The 14,038-nt window shown below is 39.7% G+C and overlaps 1 protein-coding gene across 1 annotated transcript; it reads right to left on the bottom strand.

Moving 5' to 3' along the window:
- Positions 1-1,496: 1,496 nt before the first annotated feature.
- Positions 1,497-13,584, bottom strand: ARGLU1 (arginine and glutamate rich 1). The gene is made up of 4 exons (XM_019529676.1): positions 12,966-13,584; positions 7,385-7,610; positions 4,951-5,034; positions 1,497-3,487 (listed from the first exon to the last, which is right to left on the bottom strand). The coding sequence occupies exons 1-4, from the start codon at positions 13,352-13,354 to the stop codon at positions 3,323-3,325; spliced, it is 864 nt and encodes a 287-aa protein (XP_019385221.1). The 5' UTR covers positions 13,355-13,584; the 3' UTR covers positions 1,497-3,322.
- Between the last annotated feature and the right edge of the window lie 454 nt (positions 13,585-14,038).

Genomic DNA, 14,038 nt, shown 5'->3' with positions numbered 1-14,038 from the left:
GAAAAAGCAGCATCACTCCAATCTTTTCCTCAGACAGTAGGGCTGGGAGTGTACTGTACATAAAGACAGGGCAAGTGATCTTGAAAGCATTTAAGGCATAGCCAGGTGTAGGAGAATGGAGTTCTTGGTTAAGTAAAGAGAAGAGAAAAGCAGATGGGGATACTGGGGACAAAAGGTGCATTTGAGGAAGGACAAGAGAGTGGAGACAAGTATTACTATTTCCCCTCCCAAAAGCAAGATGGGGTTTGTACCTTGATGAGGTAGGTATTATGATCACTCATTCCTGAGGGAAGAGCAGGGCAGGCAGGCTTTTCATCTGCCTCCCAACCAAGTGCCTGCTTCACCTGGCTTTGGGGAAGAAGCATAGAAGACTTCCCAAATTCCACTTGTATTTACAAAGTAAAGGAGAAAGATAAGGAACACATTAAGCTGAAAAGGGTGGTTTACTGGGCACAAAAGGAAACCACTTCCAATTTTGAAAACATTGATTTATACATAGGGAGCCAGCTCCAGTTTATCCCATCCTCCCTGCAAATGCTGGTAAAGAGTTTAAATAAAACAAAGATCCAGTAGTCATCTCAATGGCAGTGGTAAGAGAAATAAAAGCCTCCTTATTATTAGATGAAAAAGCTGATTGTATGATAGATGCATGTATTGACAGCTTTTGTTCCATATAGATAGCAACCAAACTGCCCCCTCCAATTAAATAGACTGATATTTAAGCTAAAAGCAAAGGCTGAAGATGTTAAAATGTAACCCCCCATCCCAAAAGGATAACAAGTTGTAGCTTATAATAGCAGCTTCAGCAAATACAGTCAATGCAACTTAACCCAATATGTACTTGGTCTTTTTTTTTTCCTCAAGCATCCCCAGGTTTGTACGTAAAAGTGGTATCTGGTCAGACAGACACCGTGTATCAAGCAGAAGAGGCAGTTTTGGGAATTTCTTGTGACAGGTATCAAATAGGAAAAAAAAGTCTGGAAGAACTGCCAGAATTTGTCTCAACTGTCTTGGAACTTCACGGTTGCCACTCTTAGCTGCAACTTAAGTTAACAAGATGTCTATAAACCTCTCTCACACCCAACCACACGTTTAAAAGAGAAGGATCAGTGACACATAATATTTCTTTCTCGTTTCCATATGGGGGGGGGTGGAGTATGAAATGCTGGCTGGCAAGTGTAATTTCTGAATTTAATAAAGCTATGAAAATTTACATCAAATACAACTGAGAGTTATTGGGGTGTAATTTCAACTTTTAAAAAGTTCAGTATTTTGCTAGAGAGAAAGGATAGTCTTGAAAATTAAAGTTCAAAGACAACTCCTCAAACTGCAAACACAAGCCAACACAATTTGAATGCAAGGTATTAATATACCATCATTTAACAACAGCAAATTAGTAGAGAGGAGTAAAGTGCCCAACAGTTTGACAGCTGTAGTCTGCATGAGTGAGGATATAGTTTCCTGGGTTTTGAACAGGAGAAGAGACAAAATGCATGTCTGTTTAGGTATTGACTTTTAATAGCTTGTTTTGCATAAAGGGAACACAGGGATGTTTTATATTTTGGAAATACAGGTATCAGTTAAGTTCTAAATACAACCTGATCCTTGCAATAGATCATGAACACAGTTTGGCTTCATTTCTTGTGTTGACTGAACAAGCATTTTTGTCAGACAAAATTTATAAGACAAATTTAAGTACAGTACTGTTGTAGATATTTTACTCTCTTCACATTTATATTGACACTCTGGACAAAATAAGATGCGTTACCTTGGCCCTGACTCCAAGTTCCACACAAAGAACGCTGCATATTGTTACAGCAATACATTCAACCTACCATCACATTTTACTTGTCACAACAGGACAGATCAGTTGGGAATATCAATAATTCTTTCCTCCTTTGTCCAGAACAGTCAAATGCTCAGTCAATTAATCAAGAACCTTCACTTAAAATTATTTACTAGACATTGTAATCCAGTAGGGAAATGGAATTTTAAAGGTTGACATGCTGCTGTAGTTGAAGTTTCAGAGGAAATTGCATACAAAAAGGGAATTTATATATGGTTTTCAATGTGTATTTTCATTTGTTAAAATAAAACCCGCATATAATTGATGACATTCAAGATTATCTCATATATGAATAATAGTTGGTTTGTGGCCAAAATAATATATTTAAAACTGACTCCCATTTTCTGTTTTTTGATTTCCTCAAGTGTGCTTGCCCTTCCAACTGTAAAACAAAACAATCCTCATTCTTCTTCCCAGATCTATCAGATTAATTACTGGGCAATAACCTTAACTTATACAACATACTATATAATGAGGCCAACTCCAGGGAATTAGATATTGAAATATTTGGCTTCCTGCACTCAGACAAACAGCTGTCTAAACATGATGCAACAGCTGAAATAAGTCTGTTAGAATAAAACCAACATTCATGAAAACAGCAACAGCCATCTAAAACATTCACAACAATAGGGATTTTTAATTCTACGTGTAAATCTTGCGTTAGATTTTTCTGTGAACAAAAAACATTTTTGTGAAATACCACTATATCCTTAAAATTCAGCAACTGAATTGTCATCCTTATATAGTAGTTTATAAAGTATACTAAAAAAATTTACTTAAACATATGAATTTAAGACTTTACTTTATTCAGCAAATTGGTTTATTTACACAATGGGGAAGCTGGTTGAAGGTCGTCAATGTAATAAAAACAAACTTAGAGGCAATACTGAACTCTCTCTATATATACATATTCATAGTAGAATTGACCAACTGTTTCCTTACCTGTATCAGGAACATCAAGCGCAACAGTGGGACAGTATCATGGGACACTGATTTAACAATAAACCACAGAAGTCCAGTAATACCTTGGGAATTTACTTTTTTTTTTTTTTTTATTAAAAACCTAGCAAAACCCAGCATTAAGTTCCATCTGATATAAGAATGGACCTCTGCTCAGTGGGTCAGTAAAAACTTATCAGATCATCTGCAATTTATAAAGTGACCTGAGGTCTTTCAGACCACCATTACAAAACCAAAATGGATGAGAACAGATTACTCTCTAAAAGGCAACAATGATCTGATAAGGATTTAACTTAATGGAAGTAAAAAAAAAAATAAAATTCAGAATTCCAGAGCACAGCCCCTGTTAGAACAAGCTAACTTTCCAGACTTTCAAAAAAAGGAAAAAAGACCAAAAAAAATGGAGGGAGGGGGAGGGGAAAAAACAAAACAAAACAAAAAAAAACACTTCAACATGAAGCTACCATACAAAGTTTTTCTGGTTCATTTTTCTTTTAAAGAGTTCAGAGTTGCAATTTAATCCTGGGTCTTTAATGAAAAGGACAGTTTTGGCCTAGATTTTCCCTTGCCCAGGATCATTTTTTGCTCTTCCTTTTGCTGACGTTGTCTCTCTTGTTCTAGTTTCATCCTCTCCTCGTGAATCTTTCTTTGTTCTTCAACAATTTTCAATTGTTCTTCAGCCTGAATATGAAAACAGCAGAATTTAAGCCAATACACAATATTTTTCTAGCTCTATATTCATTTACAACACTTTACTTGTTGAACCACCAACTACAGGGCCCAATTCTGCACTTTACTCAGCTTGCCAAGCCCCATGGTTTCAGTGGTTTTTTTATATATATATATATATATATATATACACACTAGTTAACAGAATAAGACTATTTCATATCTATTCTAGCTTTGATGCCAACAACTTTGCTTCACAGATTTGAAAGCTAATGTGCATATCAAAATCTTGAACGCAGTGCTCTTCAGCCAACACCTTACAGGTCTTATTTATACACATCAGTATTGACATAAACACTTATTTTTCTAGTATTAAAGTATGGACAGAAGCATAAACACTGCCCATAAACAAACATTTTCCTAACACTTGTTTGTTTTTGAGGAATTAAGGAAAAGGCATCCACCCTCTCAAGTTTTCATATGATTTCTTTTTAAATCCGATACATAACTCTTTATGCTTCACACCCACAACATACGCAAGAAATTCAGTGGAATAACGTGTAAACTTAGCTTCCTGTTTTTATAAGGGGATACAATTTACTAACCGAAAGATCTGAAAAAAGTTCTTTAAATTTAATCCTTCTGTTTTTATTAAATGGTGTATATTTTCTCTTAATGATGCCTTCTTTGTTTTGCACCCGCCCCACGCAACGAAAGATACAGGAAACAAGACAATATGTCTGTAAAACCTGACAGTGAGATTCTAGAGCAGGTGTAGTTCCAAAAGCCAATTTTAATAGATACCTTACCTATATGAAAGGGTTGCTTTGGATTAAGCAAGTATGTGATTTTGGTAGCTAGGTGTGAACACCTGTACAGGGATTTGTTTCATCTTAAAGTAGGCTTCTTCAGCTTAGCTTAAAATGATTAGGCATCAGTTAAAGCTAAACCAAAGGAAAACTGCTCAGGAAAAAGCCCAGTGTCCACAGGGGTTTGTATTTGCATTCAGGAATGACAATCCACCCCAGCACCTGCCCATCCAAATTTTATTTACATCAAACAAATTTTAACATACTTTACAACCTTAGGAGAAAAAAATCACCCATCAGAACACACAATAGTATGCAGGTAGCCATAAAAATAAATTGTATATTTCTAAAACTGAATTCTGATTCAACGTCTAAGAGATAAAATAATAATATAGCTTCATGTGAGAGATAGGGTTAAATGCTTTAAATTTCAAAGGTAACATAAAACATAAAAATGTGTCCTTTAATTCTGTATTTACATGGTTTCAGGCTGTAGTTGTTATTAATGGTTCAATCTGCCCCATGCTGAAGTCAAAGGTGCACTGCCATCAACTTCCATGGGGACAGGCAGGATCAGATCCTAGAATAGCTTGGTTTTTACTAATTGGTGCATCCAGGAAAGGAACTGGTACACATCTATACTACATAAGCTCCATTTCTACGTACCAGCTTAGCTTGTGCTTCTGCAATTTTTCGATTATTCTCTTCTAGTATTCGTTCTAGTTCCTCACGCTTTGCACGTTCTTCCTCCTAAACGGGAGGACAGGGTAAGATGTTAGGAAAGTAAAATACTCATTCATGCATGTTCACTAAACTTCCTCAGAAATCTTTTGTGAACTGACTTAAAGGGGCAGCTTTATAGCCACCCATTTTGTCTCACAAACTGTAAGATGTGCAGCCACTAAAACTGGTCTCTAACACTAAATTTAAATCATCCCTCCCAGTCCAAACAGCAACCAACTAAACCCTCCCTAATCACAGAATCCTGACAATTTATTACTAGTATTTTAATATCACACAAATCAACAAGGACAACTACAAAAACTGGATAGTATTTACCAAATTAAAAAGTAATATATAAAATATAAATAAAGCGAATAGTTTGTCTCACCAATTAAGTATACCTACGTATTCTTTACCTATACTCCTTTAATCAGCATTAAAAGTTGAATATTTACTGTCTTGTCCAGTGTCCTGCAGAGTGTGCTCCTCGGCTGCCATACGCGCCAGCTTCCTCTTTAAAATGATTTGTACTGTTAGCTTGGCAATACCTGCATCAGCAGCTCAACCATTTATAAAGAAACAACATACAAGGAAGGCTGAGCTGAGGAATGCAGATGTTTATGGTAAGAAGGAACAAAAATATGTAAATCATTCCTAAGGCAAACAATTAATAAGAAAAATACATTTACTGTTAGTGAAAAATACAAATGGTAATCCATACTTCATGGAGCTAAGGGCTTCTTTCATGGGGAAAATGGATTTCAACATTCAATGTTTTGACGATTTTTAAGACAGCTTAAACTGTCATCTACAATCTGAACTTGGAATTCAAGAGTCCAGGCAAGGCAACTTCAGGAAATAAAGCCTTATAAATTGTTGCTTCCTTGGTGAATTTTATGAATCTTTATGATGCAGATCATAAATATGAAGACTGCGTGAAGGTTTTTTAAGTGTTTCAGTTCACATAATAAATATCCAAATTATTTTAATATTTGGGAGATTTATATCAGCCAGAGGTTTATGTCTGTGTAAAAAAAAAAGTTAACATGAAACAAAGCAAGCATGTGAAGAGAAAACTTCTTACTATGACTAGTAACCAGCTACTAGACAGCACACTTCACTCCAGGAATAGAAGTTTATTCTGTATAGTAAAGCACTGATGGAGACAACTCCACATCAGACCTGACCATTTTCTTTAAAAACCTATTTTTTGTCAGGGGCAATTGCTGTCAGCTGAAATCCACCATACATAAAAGCATTTCCTGAGCTTAATTGTCAGAATCTGAAATGGTTTCTTTCATTTTTGTTTTTAAAAAAGAGAAACTCAGTTTTCAAATAAATGGGATTCAGTATTCTGCATATCAATTATATGCCAGCAATTAACTTTTATCTCAAAGATATACTGGCAAACAAACAGGTCATATTTAGCCTGCAGGGGAAAGCATAAATACTTGCAGCTTTCTTGTTGTAAATTAATCAAGTTACTCATGATACCAATGAGTTGGAGAGTGAGAAAAGTTATTTTATGCTCAGTGCTATTTAATTACATGTTTTTTTAAAGGTTTACAAATTTGACTTTAAATTTTCAGATCCTGGAATGATGGTGCAGACAAGCATCAAAGCCCTCAGTAGCAAATTACTGTCTCACAGAAAGACATTTTCAGCTTCTGCTCCAGCTGCTGATTAAAAAAAAAAAAAGAAAAGAAAAGAACAAGTCACATGTTCAGCTTGACTTCAGACAAAGGGCAACCTGCTCTTTTATAACTTCAAGGGAAAAAAAGGAGTTGTTAGTTGTTATTAAGAGTGGACGCAATGATTTTGATATAGGTCCATGGTGAAGACAGTTGATGGGCTTATGCTCAAAGTACTGGAATTAGTCCAATGTATGCTCAAGGAGAATGTCTGTTTTGAAGGGAGAATAAGAAAACCTATTTGTTAAAAGACAGGTACTGCAGCTCAGTGCTGGACCCTGCTCTTTTCCTGACTGAAGGCAAAAGCCTCTTACAGTCTAAGTAAACAAAACAAAACAAATGAAGGATACATAATTACAGATTTTAAAACCCTTCTCCCCAAAAAGAAAAAGGACTGTTGATAAATCCTGCAGCCATGGCAAAAGTTTCAAACAATTCTCAAATATGTAGTCAGTTCCATTAAAAATTCAAGTATCCTTGTACAGGTTTTAGAAGAGTAACTGTTTTTAGTATCAGTGAGCTCCTCTGAATAAGCTAGAAATTAAGTTTCTCAGCAATGCAACTTTACACGAGAAGGGAATTAGATTTTCTGTATTCCATCTCTTTCTGAACCGAACAGGAAGCACAAACCGACACTGAAAGTTTTGCCATGGACTGTCTCTACTTTCCAAACGACCGAGCGTTACCTCTCTGGCTTTTTGTGCAGCAAGTTCAGCTTGTCGCTGTCGCTCGAGTTCTTCGAGCAACTGCTTTTCCATGATGCGCTTAGCCTCCTCCACCCTGCGAAGAACTTCTCGCTCAATCTCATCTTTCCGTTTCTCCAACTCTTCCTCTACGCGCTTAGCCACAAGTTCTTCCACTCTTCGTGCAGTTTCTTCCTCTATGAGTTTCTCTTCAATTTCTTGTTGGCGGCTACAAGGAAACAGATAAGGAAATACTAATTTGGCTATTCTAAAACTAATTCAATTGAACTGAATTTAAATTGTACATCACTGAATTTAAAGACTTAACTAAATATATTACATTGGGGGATATATATTTAAATGCTTAGAGTTCATACGCGTAGCTTGTCCCACAGAAAGAGTCTTTGTTTTGGGTTTGGAAAAAGCAAGCCTGGTAATAACTGAGTGGGCCCACCAACATCCTACCACCATCCCATGTATGACAGACCTCAAAATGTTATACATAAGAAACCAGCAATTATGATGAGGTTGTGATATTACTTGATATGGCACTCATCATTCCAACTTTCAATGCTAGCTATGTTTTGGCATTAATGAAACTATGAACTAGGGCAGCCCTCCCCTTCTAAAAGTTCAGAACATTTTATTTTCTGTTATACAAAGCAATAAAATCTTCCCTTAACATTTCCACAAAGGTATCAAACTGGTCTCCAATAATTACAGTAAAAAACAGATTTGTAATGGGAATTCCTGACTAAACAACAAGGTTCTAATAATAGTTTTCAACCATATAAAAATTGCAGCTCTTTATGTAAATCATTATTATTCAAAACACATCAATTATTAAACACTGATTTTGGTTACATTTACAGCTCTTTCTTTAGTTGGTTAGAATCTTTAAGGGTTAAACATAAAATGTACTTTTCACACCATCTTAACCACAATGGGTCAAGCTCTCTCAAACACTTCCTATCGTAATAGGAAGGGAGTTCACACTTGCAATATCAGGCCTACTTGTGAAAAATATTCATATACTAACAGGATGGTCATTACGTAAAATGAGACTATTCCATAAACTGTGCTTTAAACCATATTCACGTAAGGATTATCATGTCTTATTTTTCACACACATATTCCACTTTTCAGTTTAAACTCAAGTGCTGTAATTAAACTTGGTTTTAGCATTCAAGACACTACAATACTACAATGGTTAAATACTACAACAGTTAAAAAAAAATCTTCATGCATCAGCCCTGATAAGATCCTGTTTAGAATGAAACTGGTTTTATTTCCTGTCATTTTCAGAAAATGAAAGAAAGAAATTCAAGTATGGTTCACTGCATTTCTCTTTAAAAAAAACAACAAAAAACCCCTCTAATTATATTAAGGAAAAAAACACCAGAGGTTTTTATTCCCCAATATGCAACACATGAAATGATTTTAAATGAGGTAAAGATGTAACAAATTTGGTAAGACACTAGAGAGAATACACTCATGTCAATAACATGTTTGTAACATGGAAATGATGGCTCCAAAGTTTTATGGATTTACATGCCATCTCTTTAAAAACAGAACATCAAATTTACATTTTAGAACATGAATTGCCGACTCTTTAGAACTATAGCTTTAGCTCTCTAATAGTCCATTTAGATTTTCACTGTTCTGAGGCAAAAGTGGTCTCTTTTTGGCAAAACCTTAAACCAATGATCTCTCTTCAAGTGGACACCAACAGATCTTATGACCCTTTTTAGAAGAGCCCCCATTAAAAGTTTCTTTACCCCCTCCTTGCTCTAAAGAGACACTTGCTATACTTGCAAACATACTATACTTTCTCTCCAGTATTGGCAAAAAGGTTCCTGTATCACCATGATGGGGAGTATTTTTTTAAAACTTCTATAATACAGTAGAAGATAAGTTAATATTTTAATTTGCATAGTTTTTATTTAGTGATGACTGTCTTGTAACTACTAAATTGAGAAACAAATTGACACCTGGTATATGAATCTACTGAAGTTTATTTCTGCATGAAGTTGGTGGTCACATTTGTCTCATGTTCAGTCACTTGAGTAAAGGTAAACTCAGATGAAAATTTAACTGAATTCTAAACAAAGTGTCAGGAAATTTATCATTTAAAAATGAGATGTTCATGTATCAACAAAATGTGAATATCCTCTTAAATAAACACTGCACCTGTAAAGGTCTTGCCTCCTCTCCCCCTCTCCCACAAAAATATTTAAATTCATAATTAGAACAGGGATGTGCACCACTTTGCTTTATCCATAGATATTTGGATCACTGTATTACAGCGATACATAAATATTCAGAAAAGGGTAGTTTTCCAAGGAATGTTAAAAAAAAAAAAAACACAGAAAAGTTCAATGTGGTTTAAAGACAACATGTTTTTCACAAATAAATGCAAGAAATTTATTAACAAAAGTTCTGTAATAAATCTTTAAGTATAACTGACAAGGAGGTTTAACCCTTCAAGTCAATGGCAGTTCCAGTTTTGCAAGAAATGTAGGATCAGGCCTATGTATGTTTATGTTGAGTTCATGATACCTGCATGTAGATACAAATTTAATATCCTTTGTTAATTATTAGCTTCCAGAGACATAAGGAAGTCAGTAAACTGGAACAAGCATGCTTTAGAGCCTATAAGTATTACAACATTTTATGAAGGATAAAAGAAGGTAAATGCTTTCATATATAGCAAGCTCACTGAATAAAAGTGTTCATATTAATTCCAAAGCTAACACAGAAAGGAAGTACATATAGGGGGGAAAAAAACCCTCTCTCAGTATCCGGTACAAAGTTTGGTAGAAGCAGACTCAGGAATAAAACCATTCTATAATTACATACAGCCAGTTCATTTGGTAAGTAAAACCCAGTGTCAAATACAGAGGCCATGCTTGGTGCAACTATTACAAGAAAAAAAATTCAAATGTAATACAGCTTGTGACATTACTAGATCCAAAGGGAATATTTCCTACTACAAAAGAAGAATTTGGGTTATGCCTTTAAAAAACCCACATAACTAATGGGTCCTTTGAAACCTGATGCACTTTGAAAATGCTGAAGCTTTGTAGGCCTAATACATTTTTGTGAAAGATTGTATTTTACTGTGCTACTGCTACTTGGATCAACTTTCACCATGACTGTTTTGCATTTGTTACTCTTTGCCTTCATGGAGTAACAAAATGTATTTAAAAAAACTTAAATCACATGTTAAGAGACTAGAGTTGTGCATTATTCAGGGAAACAGAAAGAAGACTTGTTGAAGGCTTGTTACAGTTTTAATCAAAATATTTATTGGCAACAAATTTACTGAAGTTCTTTATATAAATATCCTGTTTTTTCATTTTCCTTTAGTATTCTTTATGCCTCTCAAAAAATAGATTTAGTCTGAGATTGATTTATTACTTCTCACTGACCATGTAGTACAAATTCTTTCACAAGTTACTGGATAGTCTCATAGTATCCAAATCTGAGAAAGCTGGTGACTGCATTTACAACTCATTTAAAAGGACAAAAGGGAACCAAAAAAATAAGAGGCAGAACATTTAAAATTAATCAAAACTGGATTCTGTCACACAAAAAGAGTAGGTTCTCTGAAACGCTCATCCTGATTCTTTTGAATTAAATAAGTAAAAAAAAGTCAGAACCAGTGACCAAAATAGTTCATTTTCAAATGCATGTGTTGGGTTACCCTGCAAATCTAATGCCATCGCTACTGAACAGTTTAGTTGGGAAGGGACAAGAGCAATCCCAAAGAGCAGAGCAGAACTGAAAGCAGAAACAGAAAGACCACAGCTTCCAAAAATCTCCCCAGGTCCACTTACCTCCTTGCTATACAGTAGCCTGAAGTGAGCCAAAGCAGCCAGTTTGCTCTTGCAGTACCACGAACAAGACTAGCTGCCATTTTAATCTATGAATCCATACACCTAAGAATATGAGAATCAGATCCCCCTCCCACACAATTTGGAAAAATAAATCAAGAAATTCTTCTATTGCAAAGAACAGAGACCACAACAGGCCAGAACATTTTCAATACTACAGATTCCTATTTGAAACCTTTTATTAGAGGAACTAAATGGTTAGAAAGATTTTTCCAATTATTTAGTTGGTTTAATAAAAGACTTCCCATCCACTCAAAGATTTTTGTCTGCCTATGTCCTTAGACCAACGTAGCTACAACCAACAACCCTATTTGAAACCTCAGGGCAGGGGTAGACAGCCTCTAGCCTGGGTGCCAGAGCATGGCATGCAAAAGCACTTTGCTTGGCACATGTGCCTTGGGGCAGACAGCAGGGCCACAACAAGGATCAAGCCCCTCAGAGCTCCCCCACCATTCACTCCTGGCACACCAACATCTTACAAGTTGAGGTTGCGGGTGTTTTAGGCACTCAGCCCCAAGATGTTGCTAACCGCTGCGTCAAGAGTTTTCCTTCAGGACCACATGCTGGCAGGAGAGGCCTAGCTAGGCCTTACCATGGATCTCAACCTGCTGGGATTGCCTCCCAGAACATACATTTACATATTTCTACCTATATATCTATAGCTATATATCTACATAGCAAGGAGGAAGGTGGGGTGGCCTTAAGACACTGGCTGAGGCCTTACCATGGATCCCAACCATCACCAGGATCCCCTGCTGTTGCTTCAACAAATATGCATTTATGTATTTCTATCTATACCTAAACATACCTATACCTAGCAAAGAAGAAGATGGGGTGATATTAAGACACTGCCTTAGGTCTGACTACAGACAGCAACCATCTCCAGGGATCCCCTGCTGTTGCCTCCCAGAACATACAGAGATAATTACACAGATGTGAATCACATACCAAGGAGGAAAACGGGATGGCCTATGCCTGACCATGGATCCCAACCATTACCCAGGATCCCCTGCTGTTGCCTCCCAAAATATATAGATAGAAACAATAGATATATTTTTTGGGAGGCAACAGCAGGGGATCCCAGGTGATGGTTGGGAGCTGTGGTCAGGCCTAGGTCTTAAGGCCACCCCACCGTCCTCTTTGTTCTGTAGATATATGTCTGTGTATTTCTATTTCTGTATCTATACCTGTATATCTACAGAGCAAAGAGGAAGATGGGGTGGCCTTAATACACCAGCCTGGGCCTGACCATAGATCCCAACCATCACCAGGGATCCCTTGCTGTTGCCTCCCAAAACATGCATTTATGTAATTATCTCTGTACATCTATACCCACCTACCTCCATAACAAAACCGCTGGCCTTAAAACACCTACAGTGTCTGAAGCCCTGCCCTAAGGAGGCCAGGAAAGGAGGCAGCGCTCTTCACCCTACAGCCATCCCAAGCCAAGTGAGGCCAGGAGCTCCCAGGACCTTCTGCCTCCTCCTCTCGCTGCAGTGCGGAGACCAGGGGGCCGCTGCGGGGCTGGACAGCACTCCCCACCCGTTCCCAACCCCACCAGAGCCGGGGAGAGGGTGGAGGGCGGTGGGAAGGCCCGGGCTCCCCCCTCCCCTGCGCGGCGGGAGATTCGTGGCGGAGACAGAGGCGGACGCAGGGGGGAGGAGAGGAGGGGTAGGACACACGCTCACATTTTGCGCTGCCGCTCGAACTCGGCCTTCTTCTCCTCCTCCTCGCGCTTCTGCTTTTCGTCCAGGCTGCTGCGCTTGCTGACGGTGCGGCCGAAGATATCTATGCGGTCGGGGGGCGAGGAGGCGCGTTCCCGCTCGCGCTCCCGGTCCCGCTCGCGCTCCCGGTCGCGGTCCCGCTCGCGGCGGGAGGAGGGCGCCGTGTTGGAGCGGGAGCGCGAGCGGGATTCACGGGCGCGCCGGTTGCGCTTACTCTCCCGCGACTTGGAGCGCTTGCGCGCCCGCTCCTTGTCCCGCGAGCGCGACCGCGAGCGACTGCGGTTCTTCTTGTTGTGTTTGGAGGCCTTGGCGTGCTTGGAGCGCGACGAGCTGCGGCTGCGGGACCGGCCCATGGCGGGGCGGCCCCCCCGCGTCGCTAGCGGCTGCCCAGGCAGGCGCGGGGCGCCGCGCGGATCCGCCAAGCCGGGTCGGGCCGGGTTGCCTCGCTGCTCCCCGGCTTCCGCCCGCCCGCGCCGCCGGGGAGGAGGAGGAGGAGGAGGGGACCTCGAAAGCGGCGGCGAGTCCGCACGGAGACAAGATGGCGGCCCCGAGGCAGCGGCAGCGGCGGCGACTCTCCTGCGCGCCGCCCCACAATGCACCACGCGCCACTCCTCGCTGTGGTCGGAAAGACCCGAAGCGGATCGGGGCTGCGCTCCGAGGCAGGGCGCTTGGGGGAAGGGCAGCTGCGCGGCCACTAGCGCATGCGCGGAGGCCGGCCTCGGGGAATACCGGTGGCAGGCAGAGCCCGGGCCAGTTTTGCGCATGCGCGCTGCTCGGCCTTGCGGAACTGATAGGGAGACCTGCGACCGCCCCAGCGCATGCGCGCCGCCCGGCCTCGAGGGACACCGGGGGAGGAAGAACCTAGGCCACCTTGGCACATGGGCGCACAACCCCGCCTCGGGGAACGCCGATGGTAGGCAGAGCCGAGTCCACTTTTCCGCATGCGCACAACTCCCTACTAGGGGAAGACGGTGACGGGAAGAACTGCGGTCACCCCGGCGCATGCGCACAGTTCGGTTTCGCGCAACGCTAATAGT

This window comes from Crocodylus porosus, unplaced genomic scaffold (genome assembly GCF_001723895.1).
Source record: "Crocodylus porosus isolate Cpor-Errol unplaced genomic scaffold, CroPor_comp1, whole genome shotgun sequence".
Classification (NCBI taxonomy): Eukaryota; Metazoa; Chordata; order Crocodylia; family Crocodylidae; genus Crocodylus; species Crocodylus porosus.
This window is presented reverse-complemented; position numbering and strand designations above follow the sequence as displayed.